This window comes from Lynx canadensis, chromosome A3 (genome assembly GCF_007474595.2).
Source record: "Lynx canadensis isolate LIC74 chromosome A3, mLynCan4.pri.v2, whole genome shotgun sequence".
NCBI lineage: Eukaryota > Metazoa > Chordata > Mammalia > Carnivora > Felidae > Lynx > Lynx canadensis.
The window spans coordinates 89,421,068-89,439,530 of record NC_044305.1 but is presented as its reverse complement, the minus strand read 5'-3'; the positions used below and the strand labels follow the sequence as shown (position 1 = coordinate 89,439,530).

General features: G+C 38.6%; 1 protein-coding gene across 4 annotated transcripts in view; it reads right to left on the bottom strand.

Moving 5' to 3' along the window:
- Window positions 1-18,463, bottom strand: part of ALMS1 (ALMS1 centrosome and basal body associated protein) — a 225,545-nt gene that overhangs the window by 155,996 nt on the left and 51,086 nt on the right. For all 4 annotated transcript variants that reach the window (XM_030310857.1, XM_030310858.1, XM_030310860.1 and 1 more), the window contains 2 exons: window positions 2,906-8,899; window positions 1,485-1,618 (listed from right to left, as the gene is read on the bottom strand). In XM_030310857.1, the coding sequence (XP_030166717.1) occupies window positions 1,485-1,618; window positions 2,906-8,899 (6,128 nt within the window). The remainder of the gene's footprint in view (window positions 1-1,484; window positions 1,619-2,905; window positions 8,900-18,463) is intronic.

The following is an 18,463-nucleotide window of genomic DNA, read 5'->3' as shown; positions in this document are numbered from 1 at the left end:
AAAACAAGTAAGGAAATAAAAGGTATACAGATTGGGAAGGAAGAAATAAAACTGTTTGTAAATGACCTCATCATCTGTGTAGAAAATCTGAAAGAATCAACAAAAAAACCACCTGGAACTAATAAGCAATTATAGCAAGTTATAAGATACAGTGATTATAGCAAGTTGTAGGATACACCTATGAGAATGGGCAAAATCCAGAACACTAACAATACCAAATGCTAACAAGGATGTGGAGCAACAGGAACTCTGATTCATTGTTGATTGTTGGCAGGAATACAAAATGGTACAGCCACTTTGTGGGACAGTTTGGTGGTTTCTTTTTTTCTCTTTCCCATTTAAGTGTGTGTGTGTGTGTGTGTGTGTGTGTGTGTGTGTTAACTGAAGTATAGTTGACATACAAAGTTATATACAGTTTAGGGGCTCCTGGGTGGCTCAGGTCATAATCTTGCGGTTCGTGAGTTCAAGGCCTGCATCGGGCTCTGTGCTGACAGCTCAGAGCCTGGAGCCTGCTTGGGATTCTGTGTCTCCCTCCCTCTCTGCCCCTTCCCTTCTCGCACTGCGTCTCTCTCTCTCAAAAATAAATAAACATTAAAAAAATTTTTTTTTCAAAGTTATATACAGCTTGGTGGTTTCTTACAAAACTGAACATATTCTGGGGCGCCTGGGTGGCGCAGTCGGTTAAGCGTCCGACTTCAGCCAGGTCACGATCTCGCGGTCCGTGAGTTCGAGCCCCGCGTCAGGCTCTGGGCTGATGGCTCAGAGCCTGGAGCCTGTTTCCGATTCTGTGTCTCCCTCTCTCTCTGCCCCTCCCCCGTTCATGCTCTGTCTCTCTCTGTCCCAAAAATAAATAAAAATGTTGAAAAAAAAAAATTTAAAGAATTCAAAACCATACTGAACAGCAAGAGAAAAATCAATACATGTCAGGATAGGAAGTAACAGACGTTACTGGGGAGGGGACACACAGGACTTCTATGGTATTTGGTAACATTCCGTTTATCAAGCTAGTTAGCCCATAGACAAGAATTATTCATATTTTTCTTTTATTCTTTATATACATTTCATATATATTCTTTACTGTGTATGAAATAATTCATAATTGGATGAAAATACATACTATTAAAATGAAAATCATTTTTACATAAGCTAGTATAGCTTTATGTTCTTAAGTAGATAATACACATCTGAAAATGGCCGGACTTTATCTGCACTTCAAGCTATTACCCTCAAGAGAAAATACGAATGATAAAGCAAATCTATTCTTATTTTCCTAAGGATGTAAGTTTTTTCAATAGATGAATGTGCAATTAATCAAAATCTACTGAGTCTAATCCTTAAATAGGAACTTTGAAGAAATAAGACTCCTAACACTTTAGCCAAAGACTATTAATGACTCAGCTGGTGTCATCAATGCCCAAGTAAGAGATACAAACTCCACCACCCTTTTATAACATTTTCTCTTCATTGCTAGATTTCTTTTATACCTTGGACAAGTCAGCTGTTCTCCCATGACTGAACAACTCTGCTTTGATCTCTTCTACTTTTTTCCTGTCAGCTTCATTTAATTCTGAAATGGAGTAGCCACACTCATGAGCCAGATTAAATTTCAGATTCCAGGCTGAAAAGAAAACATAAACACACTGGAGACAATGCAATGCAAAAATCATAATTTGTCAGTGATTATAAGAACACAGAAAACCATCAATATATCCAACTAAATGCCTGCCACAATACTTGGCAAAAAGTAGGTGTTCTCCATTATATGACAAACTATTAGAAGTTTTCAAGAACAATCATCTCACTGAAAAGTGTGACTTTTAAAAACCACATTCTATAGGTATTTCTCCAAAGATGCCACCTTTCTATGATTTTCAATTATTTTTCTTAATCTTCCTTCCAATAAGGACAATCCCTTTGCCTCCCCTATACGTTCCTGTTACAGTTACTGCTACTACCATGAGAGCTGATATTTAACAATAATAAATAAAACTTGGGAGTTTTCTGGAGAGTCAAAATATGCATAAGTGATAAAAGGAATGGCACAAGTAGTTAATCTCAAGGCAAAATTCCCAAGGAGGCCTGAAGTGTTTATAAGATGCTTGCTAAAATATATTCCCCAGGGGCACCTGGGTGGCTCAGTCGGTTAAGCATCCAACTTTGGCTCAGGTAATGATCTCACAGTTCATAGGTTTGAGCCCGCGTCAGGCTCTGTGCTGACAGCTCAGAGCCTAGAGCCGGCTAAGGATTCTGTGTCTCCCTCTCTCTCTGCCCTTCCTCCTCTCATGCTCTGTGTCTCTGTCTCAAAAATAAATAAGAACATTAAAAAAATGTTTAATGAATATTTAAAAAAATCTTTTTAATTCCCCATTTTGTCTTAAAGATTTCTTTTTTAATAGCATTCTATTATTAGAGATTAATGGGATTAGAACATCCTCTTTTAAACCTCTAACCTAAGTTTTAGTGTGAAGTACTTCGGTTTTTTCTAATATCTAAAATATGCTCTAAGAACTGTATTAGAAAAATGGAGAAGTATATTTAGTTTTATGATATAGTGTGACTTAGAGCAAACTTTTCTTTGTTTTTTCTGCCTTCAAAAGAGAATCCTATAATAGGAGGATTAAGGAAACATAAGTACTTTAGGAATCTGGAAACCCAAGCTATCTCCTTACTCTCCTTCAGGCTTCAGAACCTACCTAAGACCCTAAAATCAGACTAGTACTATTAATACTGTGACCGAGTTACATTATTGGTTAAATGGACTTATTCTGAATAGTGGTGGAAAATGTAATCATTTAACAGTTCTATAAGAAAATAAATTCAGATTCCAAACACAACTTTAAACAAATTCTTAAACTATAATGTTTATAAGTCTGACCTGACTTGATGACAAACAATCAGTTCCTACCTCGTGCTCGTACTCGACATTCCTCTTCCTCTGCATTTCTGAGTATTTGTTTAGCATGATTCAATGAGGATTCACACTTGAGAAGGTTTTTGACATGTGCAGCCAGTGAATCTACATTGCTACCACCACAATCATCACTCTCTGACACACTTTCTTCTTCTCTGCTATCTGTCAAACTTGTCTTGGGTGAAGCACATGGAAAGAAATTTAGAAGAACATCAGAAACTGACTCCAAGGAATTACTGTCCCATGAGCAGGAACTGGCATCACTACTTGAATCACTTTTAATGATAGTCATCATAGGGATAACAATTTTATCGCCAATGGTTCCACTATACCCTTCAGGTTCAGATCTCATTACGGATTGGGCTGCTCTATACTGTCGAAGGGTTTCATCTAACGTCACTCCGGCTTTGCTTTCTGCTTCTTGTAGAGGACTTCTAAGTGTGGTTGAACTAATAAACTCCCAGTTCTCAATGCCTCTCTGGCATTTCAGATTTGTCTGTGTGCTAATATCTTTCTGTATGCACTTGTTGCTTGGGCTTTCCTCTGTAAATGGCTGTCTCCGAGGCAAATCACTATTAGATTCAGCAGCTGTGAGGGGCTCTTTGAAGCAAACCATCTTCTTAGATTGTATAATTGAAATATCACTAACATCTCGGAAAGGGACAAGAGGAGCAGGAAAATTGCATCGTTTCAGTGCTATATTTTCTGCCTCCATTAAAAGGGTCCGAATCTCTTTAAGAGTTTTGGAACTACTGCTTGTATCTTGAATTTCCACGGAGCCAACATCTTCAAAACCTGAACATTCTGGCTTACTTATTATAACTCTACCATCAGCCTGAGAACTTAAAGGCATACTGCTTGAGATAATACTGGAGTTAGGAGAATCCAAATTATCTATTAGCATTTGAACATGGTCTGAAACAAGTTTCTGCTTCTCACTATGTGAATAAGTACCAGGAGTAACTGTTGATAAACCAGTAATCTGATCAGCTTGCCCAAGACCACGTGAGAACATCACAGAATCTTCAGGTAGATGTCTATCTGGAAAATCTTGTTGGTAGAATAAATTTGGTTTCTCTCTGTGTGAAAAGGAACGAGGAGGAGCTGTTGGTAACAGACTTTTCTGGTCAGCTGGTACAGGAATTGATGAAACGTTCAGTGCATCTTCAGCTAAATGTTTGTCTGGCAATTCCTGTGGGTAGAAAATATTAGATTTCTCTCTGTGGGAAGAGGAACTAGAAAGAGGTATTGGTATCCCAGAATTCACAACAATTGGCTCAGGGACAGGTGAAATCTTCAGAATATCCTCAATCTCAAAATTCTGAGAACAGGAATTATGAAAAACTGTCGGTAACGGAGTCTTCTGGTCATCTGGTCCACTCACGGTTGAAATTTTGGGTTTTTCTCTTTTTGAGTAGGAACTAGGGGGAGCTGTTAGAAACTCAGTCTTCTGGACATCTGGTAAAATCACAGGTGAAATCTTGAGTTTCTCTTTATGTGAGTAAGAGCTAGAAGGTCCTGTTGGTATTTCAGTCTTCTGGTCAGCAGGTCCAGGAAGAGCAAAAACTTTTAAAACTTTTTCAGTAACATCTGGAAGCTCCTGCTGGTAAAGAATACTGTCCTTCTCTCTGTATGAGTAGGAACTAGAGGGGATTATATGTATCTCAGTCTTCTGGTTAGCTGGTCCAGAAACAGGTGAAACTTTCCAAGTTTCTTCAGTAATATCTGACGACTCCTTCTGGTAAGAAAAGATGGGGCTCTCTCTATGTGAATAGGAAGTGGAGGGCCCAATTTGTATCCCAGTCTTCTGGTCAGCTGGCCCAGGAGTGCCTAAAACTCTTAAAGCACCTTCATTAGGATCTGACAACTCCTGATGGTAAGAAATGATAGGCTTCTCTCTATGTGAGTAGAAAGTAGAAGTTACTGCTGGTATTCCAGTCTTCTGGCCACCTAGTCCAGGAACCTTTAAAACTTTTAAAGCCTCTTGAGTAAGATCTGGCAATTCTTGCTGATAAGAAACGATGGGCTTCTCTTTCTCTCTATGTGAGTACGAAGTGGAGGTAACTGTTGGTTTTCTGGTCTTCTGGTCACCTGGCCCAGAAACAGCTGACACTTTCAGAGCTTCTACAGCAAGCTGACTGTCTGACAAAGGCTGTTGGTCCAAAACACTTGGCTTCTCTATATGAGAGTAAGAGATAGAAGGTACTGTTGATACCCCAGTCTCTTGGTCTGCTGGTCCAGGAGAAGCTGAAATATTAACAGCCTCTTCAGTGAGATGTCTATCTGATAAGGCCTGCTGGTAGAAAATAGGCTTCCCTCCAAGTGAGTAGGAACTAGAAGGTTCTGATGGCAACCCAGTCTTCTGGTCAGCTGATCCAGGAACAGCTGAAACTTTCAGAGCCTCCTGAGGCACCTGGCTGTCTGTCAAGTCCTGTGGGTAGAAGATAATGGGCTTCTCTGTATGTGAGTAGGAGCTAGAAGGTTCTGATGGCAACCCAGTCTTCTGGTCAGCTGGTCCAGGAACAGCTGAAGCTTTCAGAGCCTCCAGAGGTACCTGGCTACCTGTCAGGCCTTGTGAGTAGAAGATAATGGGCTTCTCTCTATGTGAGTAGGGACTAGAAGATTCTGATGGCAACCCAGTCTTCTGGTCAGCTGGTCCAGGAACAGCTGAAACTTTCAGAGCCTCCTGAGGTATCTGGCTATCTGTCAAACCCTGTGAGGAGAAAATAATGGGCTTCTCTCTATGTGAGTAGGAGGTAGAAAGTTCTGATGGCAACCCAGTCTTCTGGTCAGCTTGTCCAGGAACAGTTGAAACTTTCAGAGCCTCCTGAGGCACGTGGCTGTCTGTCAAGCCCTGTAGGCAGAAGATAATGGGCTTCTCTTTATGTGAGTAGCAGCTAGAAGGTTCTGATGGCAAGCCAGTCTTCTGGGCAGCTGGTCCAGGAACAGCTGAAACTTCCAAAGTCTCCTGAGGTACCTGGCTATCTGTCAATCCCTGTGGGTAGAAGATAATGGGCTTCTCTCCACGTGAGTAGGAACTAGGAGGTTCTGATGATAACCCAGCCTTCTGGTCAGCTGGTCCAGGAAGAACTGAAACTTTCAGAGCTTCTTCAAGTAGAAGGCTGCCTGCCAAGGCCTGTAGGGAAAAACTAACAGGCTCTTCTGTATGTGAGGAGGAAATAGAGGATACTGTTGGTATTCCAGTCTTCCAGTCAGCTGATCCAGATATGGCTGAAACTTTCAGAGCCTCTTCAGTGAGATGAATATCTGGTATGGCCTGTGGATAAAAAATAATGGGCTTCTCTCTCTGTGAGTAGGAAGTGGAGGGGACTACTGGTATTCCAGTCTTCTTGTCAACTGGTTCAGAAACAGCTGTAACTTTTAGAGATTCTTGAGATAGATGACTGTCTGGCAAGTCCTGTGGGTAGAAAATAAAGGGCTTTTCTATATGTGAGTAAGAAGCAGAGGTTACTGTTGATATCTCAGTCTTCTGGTCAGCAGGTCCAGGAACAGGTGACACTTTCTGAGCCTGTTCAGTTAGATGACTGTCTGGCAACTCCTGTTGGTAGAAAATACTGGTCTTCTCTCTCTCTGTGTAGAAACTAGAGGCTTCTGATGGTAACCCACTCTTTATTTCAGCTGGTACAGTAGCAACTGAAACTTTCAGAGCCTCTTCAGATAGATGACAGCCTGGTAAGACCTGTTGGTAGAAAATACCAGACTTCTCCCTAGGTGAGTAAGAACTAGAGGGTACTGTTGGTACCCCGGTCTTTGCGTCACCTGGTCTAGGAGCAGATGAAGCTTTCAGAGTCTCTTCAGTTAGATGACTATCTGGTAATACCTGCTGGGAGAAAACATTGGGTTGCTCTCCAAGTGAGTAGGGCCTAGAGGACCCTATTGATATCCCAGTGTTCTGGTCATCTGGTCCAGGAATAGCTAGAACTTTCTGGGCCTGTTCAGTTAGAGGATTATCTGGCAACTCTTGTTGATAGAAAAGACTGGGCTTCTCTCCAAGTGAATAGGAAGTAGAGGTTAGGGTTGGTATCCCAGTCTTCTGCTCAGCAGGTCCAGGAACAGGTGACACTTTCTGAGCCTGTTCAGTTAGAGAACTATCTGGCAACTCCTGTTGGCAGAAAAGATTGGGCTTCTCTCTATGTGAATAGGAAGCAGAGGTTAGGGTTGGTATCCCAGTCTTCTGCTCAGCAGGTCCAGGAACAGGTGACACTTTCTGAGCCTGTTCAGTTAGATGACTGTCTGGCAACTCCTGTTGGTAGAAAATACTGGTCTTCTCTCTCTCTGTGTTGAAACTAGAGGCTTCTGATGGTAACCCACTCTTTATTTCAGCTGGTACAGTAGCAACTGAAACTTTCAGAGCCTCTTCAGATAGATGACAGCCTGGTAAGACCTGTTGGTAGAAAATACTAGACTTCTCCCTAGGTGAGTAAGAACTAGAGGGTACTGTTGGTACCCCGGTCTTTGCGTCACCTGGTCTAGGAGCAGATGAAGCTTTCAGAGTCTCTTCAGTTAGATGACTATCTGGTAATACCTGCTGGGAGAAAACATTGGGTTGCTCTCCAAGTGAGTAGGGCCTAGAGGACCCTATTGATATCCCAGTGTTCTGGTCATCTGGTCCAGGAATAGCTAGAACTTTCTGGGCCTGTTCAGTTAGAGGATTATCTGGCAACTCTTGTTGATAGAAAAGACTGGGCTTCTCTCCAAGTGAATAGGAAGTAGAGGTTAGGGTTGGTATCCCAGTCTTCTGCTCAGCAGGTCCAGGAACAGGTGACACTTTCTGAGCCTGTTCAGTTAGAGAACTATCTGGCAACTCCTGTTGGCAGAAAAGATTGGGCTTCTCTCTATGTGAATAGGAAGCAGAGGTTAGGGTTGGTATCCCAGTCTTCTGCTCAGCAGATCCAGTAACAGGTAACACTTTCTGAGCCTGTTCAGTTAGAGAACTATCTGGCAACTCCTGTTGGCAGAAAAGATTGAGCTTCTCTCTATGTGAATAAGGAGTAGAGGTTACCGTTGGTATCCCAGTCTTCTGCTCATTAGATCCAGGAGCAGCTGAAAATTTCAGAGCCTGTTCAGGTAGATGACTTTCTGGCAATGTCTGTTGATAGAAAATTTGGGGCCTTTCTCCATATGAGTAGTAAGTAGAGGATGCTGCAGGTATCCTAGTCTTCTGATCAACTGGTCCAGGAACAGCTGAAACTTTCTGAGCCTGTTCAATTAAATGACTATCTGGCAAGGCCTGCTGGTAAAAGACACTGGGCTTCTCTCCAAGTGAGGAGGAAATTGAAGGTAATATAGGTATCCCAGTGTTTTTACCAGCTGGTCCAGACACAACTGAAACTTTCAAGGCCTGTTCAGTTAGATGACTATCTGACGACTGTTGCTGGGAAAAATTAACATGCTTTTCTCTTTGTAAATAGGAAGTAGAAGGTACTGTTATTTTCTCAGTCCTCTGGTCAGCAGATACAGGAACAGCTGAAACTTTCAGAGCCTCTTCAGTTACATAACTGTCTGGCAAGGCCTGCGAGTAGAAAATACTGTGCTTCTCTCCAAGTGGGTAGGAACTTGGAAAGGCTGTCGGTATGCCAGTCTTCAGGTCAGCAGGTCCCGGAACAGCCAAAACTTTTGGAGCCTCTTCAGTTAGATGACGATCTGGCAAGTACTGTAAGCAGAAAATACCAGGCTTCCCTCTTTGTGAGTAGGAACTAGAGGGCGCTGTTGATATTCCAGTCTTCTGGTCAGCTAGTTCATGAACAGTTGAAACTTTTAGAGTCTTTTCAGTTGTATGACTATCCAATGCTTGTTGGCTGAGTATATCAGTATGTGGACCAATAGTAGTCTCTTGAGGAAACCTTAAAGCCAACTGAGGAAAGTCCTCAGGGAACAAGGAAAAATGAGATCCAATATCTGAATCTCTGATGCCTGGTTTCAAGGTGGACTGAGTAATTTCAGCTGTGCCTCCTTTAGAAGTATCTCCTAAAAAAGATTTGTTAATACTATTATTTTTTTTAATTAAGAAACACTTCTTTTATGCATAAAAGAAATAAAGTAAGCTTTCCTTCCTATGACCTTTGCACTTCTAGTAAGGAATCCAAATCCTAAAGAAACACTCATCAAAGAGACATATATTTATAAAGGTACTAATTACAAAGCCATTTACAACAGCAGACTAATGTGGAAATGATTTAAATATTCAACAATAGAGTACCATTTAAAAACAGCAGCGTATCGGGCTGCCTGGGTGGTTCAGTTGGTTAAGTGTCCGACTTTGGCTCAGGTAATGATCTCATCATTCGGGAGTTCAAGCCCCATGTCGGGCTCTGTGCTGACAACTCAGAGCCTGGAGACTGCTTCAGATTCTGTGTCTCCCACCCATCCCCTCTCTACACCCCTCCCCCACTCACTCACACTCTGTCTCTCTCTCTCTCTCTCTCAAAAATAAATAAACATTAAGAAAAATAGCAGCATATCCATTTTATACGATATTATGTGGATCTTAAAATTTGGATTTTTCAAGAATTTTTAATGTGATAGGAAAATGCTATCCAGTCTAGGCCTTAATCTCACCCTAAGTTATAAGCTAGTAAGTTAGCCTGTTATTTAGTCATATATGCCAGCAAAAGACATGATACTCCTCAGTCAGAGACAAAATACTTTATTCCATGGCATAGCAAAGGATCATCAACCTATTTTCATGGGTTCCCCTTTCCCTCAAGTCCTAGGAGGGCCCAGATGGATGCTATACATGCAGTGGGTTTAAATGATTCTTCCAATAAATGTACCCTGAAAAAGATAAATATTTTTTAACTATATGAAACTATAAAGTATCTAAAAATTACACTAAGGATTTTGAACTTAATTCTAGATAACATGGGGAACTGTTGATAGATTGGATCAGAACTGTACTGCAGAAATACATATGCAAGATGGTTGGAAAGGGAATGTAAAAGTGTAAGTGGCACTATCTAACAGAACTCTCTGCAACAACAATAATTTCTACATTTGTACAGTAATTCTAATTCTAAACTGCAGTAGAAAGTAAATGACTGCAATAGAAATAACAAGATTTGACAACAAATGTATTTATTTATTTGTTCATTCAAAAAAATTAATGTTTACTTTGTGCCTATCACTGTTCTAGATATAGGAAATAGGGCAATAAACAAATAGACAAAGCTTACACTCTAATTCTGCTTCACAAAACTTACATTCTAACAGTAGGAAACAAACAATAAATGGTAAAACATAGGGTATGTTGGATGATGGCAAGATGGTTGATATATACAACAAGTATTATCTACACAGATCTTCTTCACCTTACAATGGGATTACATCCCAATAAGCCCATCAGAAATTGAAAACAAGTCAAAAATACATACAATAATCTAATCTACCAAACATCACAGCTTAGCCTAGCCTAAGTTAAACATGCTCAGAACATTTACATTGGCATAAAATTGGGCAAAATTACCTAACACAAAACCTATTTTATAATAGGTGTGTAATTTACTGAATACTGTACTAAAAGTGAAAAACTGAATGGTTTTATGGGTCCAAAATGGTTGTAAGCATTATCAGTTTTTTACCCTTATATCACATAGCTGACTGGGAGCTGTGGCTCACTGCTACTGCCCAACATTACAAAAGAATATCATATCACATATGGCTAGCCTAAGAAAAGATCAAAATTCATTATTTGGAGTATGTTTTCTACTGAATGCATATCATAAAGATGAAAAATCCTACGTCAAAGCATCCTAAGTGGGGGACCATCTGCACTTCACATATAAAGAAATTAAGTTTCAAAGATGAAGATATAAGACTGCTTCTCAATATGGAGATCTTGTAAACTTGCAGAATCTGATCAATAGGTATAGGGTGGGATCTGAAGTTTTACATTTGTAACAAGCTCCCCAGTGATGTCCAATATTTTCAGTCCTCAGACATTTTGTTTTTTTTTTTGTTTTTTTTTTTTCAACGTTTATTTATTTTTGGGACAGAGAGAGACAGAGCATGAACGGGGGGGGGGGGGCAGAGAGAGAGGGAGACACAGAATCGGAAACAGGCTCCAGGCTCTGAGCCATCAGCCCAGAGCCTGACGCGGGGCTCGAACTCACGGACCGCGAGATCGTGACCTGGCTGAAGTCGGACGCTCAACCGACTGCGCCACCCAGGCGCCCCTGTCCTCAGACATTTTGAGTGGTAGATAAATAACTTCTTCAGAGTTCTACAGTGAGTAAGTAACAAAAACAGGCACTTTAACCTTTTAATTCTAACTCCAAATTCTGAATTCTTTTCACTAAGCTGACTGCTGCTCTAAACCCAATGGTAAGCTTCAAAAAAGAAGCTAAATAGAAAATTAAATGGGTTGAGAAGTAAATTATAAGGTACGGAAGTACAGTATCAAGTATTAACTCTTCAAGAAAACTAAAAGAGAAGGGAAGATGTAATATGTATAGTAACTTGAAAAGGAATATGAATTACGGGAAAGTTTTGTGAAAAAAGACTCAGAAATTAACAAAGCAAACAGATTAATGAAGTGAACAACCAATGGCTCACAGAAGAAATCAAAATGGAAACCAAAAACATTGAAACAAATGAAAATGGAAATACAATACACCAAAACTTATGGGATGCAGTTGCAGCATTCTAAGAGGGAATTAAGGGGCGCCTGGGTGGCTCAGTTGGTTGAGCATCCAACTTCAGCTCAGGTCATGATCTCATGGCTTGTGAGTTTGAGCCCCACCTGGGGCTCTGTGCTGACAGCTTAGAGCCTGCTTCAGATTCTCCCCCGCTCATGCTCTCTATCTCTCAAGAATAAATAAAACACTTAAAAAAAAATTTAAGTTAATAGTAAATAGTTATAGTGATAAATGCCTACAGCAAGAAACAAGAAAACCTCATCAAATAAACAACTTAACTTTACATCTTAAGGAACCAGAAAAAGAACAAAGCCCAAAAACCAATGAAACTAAGATCTGGTTATTTTAAAAGATTAACAAATTGACAAACAAACTGACACCACCATCACTCCACAAACCAGAGAGGACACAAATAAATAAAAAAAAAATGAAAAATGAAATATTACAACTTATACCACAGAAATGCAAAAAATCATAAATGACTTTCTACACTTTTACACCAACAAATCTGACAACCAAGAAGAAACATATAACCTACCAAGACTGAATCATGACAAAGGAGGAAATCTGAACAGACTAATTACTAGTAAGAGATTGAATCAGTAATCAAAAGTGTCCAAACTGGGGGTATAGCTCAGGTGTAGAGCATTTGACTGCAAAAGTGTCACACCAAAAAAAAGGCCAGAACCAGATGGCTTCACTGGTGAATTCTACTGAACATTCAAACAATCAATACCAATCTTTCTCTAACTCTTCCAAAACATAAAAGGGAACCTTTCCAAACATCTTCTAGAAAGCCAGCATTACTCTGATGCCAAAACCAGATAAGGAAATTACAAAAAAGTAAAATTACAAGCCAATATCCCTAATGAACATAGATGCAAAAATCCTCAACAAAATATTAGCTGACGATATTCAATAATACACTAAAAGAATCATAGGCAAGATCAAGTAGAATTTATTCCAGGAATGCAAGGATGGCTCAACATCTGTAAATCAATCAACATGCTACACCAATATTAACAAAATGAAGGATAAAAATCATGTAACCAGCTCAATAGATATAAAAAGCAACTGACAAAATTCAACACCCATTCATGATAAAAATTCTCAATAAGGAAGGTGTAGACAGAATATACCTCAACATTATAAAGGCCACATACAATAAGCCCACAGCTAACAGCATACTCAACAGTGAAAAGCTGAAAGCTTTTCCTCTAAGATCAAGACAAGATAAGGGTTCCCACTCTCACCACTTTTATTCAACATAGTATTGGAAACCCTAGCCAGAGCAATTAGGCAATAAAACGGAAGAGAAAAACAGGCATCCAAATAGGAAAGGAAGAAGTAAAACTGTCTCTATTTGTAAATGGCATGCTATTACATATGGAAACTCCTAAAGACTTCATCAATAAACTGTTAAAACTAATATAGTCAGTAAAGTTGCAGGTTACAAAATTAACATACAAAATTGGTTATGTTTTTATACATTAACAAAGAACTATTAGAGAAATTAAGAACGCAATTCCATTTATAATTACATTTAAAAAAATTTACTTAGAAATAAATTTAACCAGGGAGGTGAAAGATCTATGCATTACAAACTACAAGACATTGATGAAAGAAGCGAAAAGATCTACACATCTGAGAAGCTCAATCAGCTCAATGTACAATAAACACAGAGATCCACACCAATACATAATCAAAATGTTGAAAGACTGAATATCTTGAAAGTAGCAAGAGAAAACAAATCACATACAGGGGAATGCTAATAAAATTAAGAGTTGACTTCTCATCAGAAACAACAAAGGCCGGAACACTGAAGGCATATTCAGAGTACTAAAAACAAAAAGACTGTCAACCAAGGATTCTAAACCCAGGAAACTACCTTTCAAAAGGATGAAATAAAACACTGCACAAAATTTATAAAGAACTTAAACTCAACACCCAAAAAAGCAAATAATCCAGTGAAGAACTGGGCAAAAGGCATGAACACACACTTTTCCAAAGAAAACATCCAGATGGCTAATAGACACATGAAAAAATGCTCAACATCACCCATCATCAGGCAAATACAAATCAAAACACAATGAGAAACCACCTCACACCTCAAAATGGCTAAAAGTAACAACTCAGGCAACAACAGATGTTCACGAGGATGCGGAGAAAGAGGAACCCTTTTGCACTGCTGGTGGTAATGCAAACTGGTGCAACCACTCTGGAAAACAGTATGGAGGTTTCTCAAAAAATTAAAATAGAACTACCATACAACCCAGAAATTACACTACTAGATTTATCCAAAGGATACAAAAATGCTGATTCAAAGGGGCTGAATTTAAACATTGAATTCATTGAAATGCTGATTCAAACATTGGGGCACATGCACCCCAATGTTTATAGCAGCACTATTGGCAATAGCCAAAGTACAGTAAGAGCCCAAATGTCCATCAGCTGATGAATGGATAAAAAAGATGTGGTATATATACACAATGGAATATTACGCAGCGATCCAAAAGAATGAAATCCAACCATCTGCAACAACATGGACGGAACTGGAGTGTATTATGCGAAGCTAAATAAGTCAGTCAGAGAAAGACAAATATATTCCACTCATATGTGGAATTTAAGAAACAAAACAGATGAACATAGGGGAAGGGAAGGAAAAATAAAGTAAGATAAAAACAGAGAGGGAGACAAACCAGAAGAGACTCTTAAATACAGAAAACAAAGGGTTGCTGGTGGGGTGTTGGGTGGGGAGATGGGCTAAATGGGTGATGGGCATTAAGGAGGGTACTTGCTGGGATGAGCATTGGGTTGTTGTATTTAAATGATGAACCACTAAATTCTATTCCTAAAACAAATGCTACACTATATGTTAACTAACTTGGATTTAAATTTATTAAAAAATTTCAGTTACACAAAAACTGAGAGAATCTGTCGATAGAAACCATCATACAAGAAATACTAAAGGAATTCTTCAGGCTGAAACCAATTGACACCAGACAGTAAATTAAATTTACAAAACAAAAACAATGCTAGTAAAGATAATTATATAGGTCATTTCAAAAAGAAAACATATTTGCGTATTTCTTTTCCCTTCTTTTCTTAGCTGATTTTAAAAGCAATTTTACACAAAGCACTATGCATATAACTCTAGCATTGGGGCTGTAATATATTGAAATGTAACATATCTGACAACATCAAAAGGAGGCAGGTGGGAGCAAAGCTGGAGTGGAGTAAGGAAAGGACACTTTCCTTTGTTTGGATGATAACAAATCCACAGGAACAAATAAAGAGAATAAAAAATGGTAAATTAGAAAATTAATTAATAAGCTCTATAAATACTTGCTCCCCTTCTCTAAGCTTGTTAAAAATACATAAAATTATGTAAACAGGTATAACAATATAACAATGTATTCTTGTGTTTGTAACACATATAGGTGTAATATGTATAGCAATTATAGCAGAGGGAAAAGAGGGAACTGAGCTATACGAGAGTAATGTCTCTGTATCACACTACAATTAAGTTAGTAGAAATCAGGTATATATTCTAAGATAAATTTTATAAGCCCTAGAGCAACCACTAGAACATAAATTTAAAAATTAGCTAGAAAATCATTAAAGAAATTTACGTCACACTAGAAAATATTCACTAAATGTAATAAAAAGCAGTAAAGGTGGAAAAGAACAAAAAGACATGAAACATGGAAAACAAAAAGTAAACCCAACAAATGCACATCTAATCTTAATCCATGACACTGAATGTAAATTGATTAAACAATCACATCAAAAGGCAAAGATTGTCAGATCTAGATTTAAACACATACACACACACACACACACACACACACACACACACACACGATCCAACTACAAGCTGTTTACAAGAGATAGACTTTAGACCCAAAAATCCAAATGTACTGAAGAGATGAAAAACATCTACTGTACAAGCAGCAAGTGTAAGAACTGAAATGCCTATACTGACCTAAGACAAAATAGACCTTAAAACAAAAAATGTTACAAAAATTAAAGAAAGACCATTTATAACAACAAAAGGTCAATTCATAAGGAATGTATAACAATTATAAACATAAATGCACTTAATATCATAGTCTCAAATATATAAAGCAAATATGACAGAAAAAAATGATAAAACAGACAATAATAGAGACTTCAATATCCTACTTTTGAAAATGGAGAAAACAACTAGGCAGAAGATCAACAAGGATACAGAAGACTTAAACACTATAAACTCCTGGAACTAAGAGACATGTATAGAACATACCACCTAACAATAGAAGAATGCACATCCTTCTCAAGAGTAACCATACATTCTACAGAATAACCTATACACCAAAACATAAAAACAAGCCTCAATAAAATTTAAATGAACTGAAATCATGTAAAACATGTGTTCTCCAACATAAATAGAATCAAATGAGACATTAATAACAAAAGGAAATTTACAAATATATGGAAATGAAATGAGATATTCCCAAATAACCAAGGGGTCAATGAAAACAAATTGCAACAGAAATTAAACATATTTTAGATGAATTAAAACAAAAATACAACAAACCAAAACTATCAGTAGATTGCTAAAGTTGTGCTTAGAAATTTATCAGTGTGAACACCTATGTCAAAAAGAAAGATCTCAATCCATGCTCCTGGATAGGAAGAATATTGTTAAAATGTCGATACCACCCAAAGCAATCTACATATTCAATGCAATCCCTATTAAAGTAACACCAGCATTCTTCACAGCGCTAGAAGAAATAATCCTAAAATTTGTATGGAACCAGAAAAGACCCCGAATAGCCAAAGCAATCTTGAGAAAGAAAACCAAAGCAGGTGGCATCACAATCCTGGACTTCAAGCCATCCTACAAAGCTGTAATCATCAAGACAGTATGGTACTGGCACAAGAACAGACACTCAGATCAATGGAACAGAATAGAGAACCCAGAAATGGACTCACAAACGTATGGCCAACTAATCTTTGACAAAGCAGGAAAGAATATCCAATGGAATAAAGACAGTCTCTTCAGCAAGTGGTGCTGGGAAAACTGGACAGTGAGATGCAGAAAAATGAACCTGCACCACTTTCTTACATCATACACAAAAATAAACTCAAAATGGATGAAAGACCTCAATGTCAGACAGGAAGCCATCAAAACCCTCGAGGAGAAAGCAGGCAAAAACCTCTTTGATCTTGGCTGCATCCAACTTCTTACTCAATACGTCTCCAGAGGCAAGGGGAACAAAAGCAAAAATGAACTACTGGGACCTCATCAAAATAAAAAGCTTCTGCACAGCGAAGGAAACAATCAGCAAAACTAAAAGGCAACCGACAGAACGGGAGAAGATATTTGCAAATGACATATCCGATAAAGGGTTAGTATCCAAAATCTATAAAGAACTTATCAAACTCAACACCCAAAAAACAAATAATCCACTGAAGAAATGAGCAAAAGACATGAATAGACACTTCTCCGAAGAAGACATCCAGACGTCTTCAACTGGCACATGAAAAAATGCTCAACATCACTCATCACCAGGGAAATACAAATCAAAACCACAATGAGATACCACCTCACACTTGTCAGAATGGCTAACATTAACAACTCAGGCAACAACAGATGTTGGTGAGGATGTGGAGAAAGAGGATCTCTTTTGCACTGCTGGTGGGAATGCAAGCCGGTGCAGCCACTCTGGAAAATAGTATGGAGGTTCCTCAAAACACTAAAAATAGAACTACCCTATGACCCAGCAATTGCACTACTAGGCATTTTTCCACGAAATACAAGTGTGCTGTTTCGAAGGGACACATGCACCCTCATGTTTATAGCAGCACTATCAACAATAGCCAAAGTATGGAAAGAGCCCAAACGTCCATCGATGGATGAATGGATAAAGAAAATGTGGTGTGTATACACACACACACACACACACACACACACACACACTGGAGTATTACTCGGCAATCAAAAAGAATGAAATCTTGCCATTTGCAGCTACATGGATGGAACTAGAGGGTATTATGCTGAGCGAAATTAGAGAAAGACAAATACCATATGACTTCACTCATATGAGGACTTTAAGAGACAAAACAGATGAACATAAGGGAAGGGAAACAAAAATAATATAAAAACGGGGAGGAGGACAAAAGAGAAGAGACTCATAAATATGGAGAACAAACTGAGGGTTACTGCAGGGGTTGTGGGAGGGGGGATGGGATAAATGGGTAAGGGGCATCAAGGAATCTACTCCTGAAATCATTGTTGCACTATATGCTAACTAATTTGGATGTAAATTTTAAAAAATAAAAAATAAAATTTAAAAAAAGAAAGATCTCAAATCAATAACCTATTCTTTTATCTTAAGAAACAGTAAAGAGCCCAAACTAAAACTGAAGTGTGAAAGGAAGGAAAAAATAAAGGCAAAAAGGAAATAAATGAAACAGAGATTTAATTTTTTTTTTTATTTATTTTTGAGGGGGGGGGGAAGGCAGAGAGAGGGAGGCATGGCATCCGAAGCAGGCTCCAGACTCTGAGCTGTCAGCACAGGGACCAACGCAGGCTCAAACCCACGAGCTGTGTGATCATGACCTGAGCTGAAGTCGGTCACTTAACCAACTGAGCCACCCAGGCGCCCCTGAAGCAGAGATTTAAAAATAGAGAAAAACAGATCAGAAAAAGTAGAGGAACAAAAGTTTATTTCCTTGAAAAGATGAACATAATTGACAAAATTTAGCTAGACTCACCAAAAAAAGAGAAAGAAAAAGAAAACTCAAATTATCAAACTCAGGAATGAAAGAAGGGATATTACTACCAATTTAACAAAATAAAAAGGAGTGACTAGGCCAGGCAGCTTTACAGTTGAGTTTCATCTAATAAAAA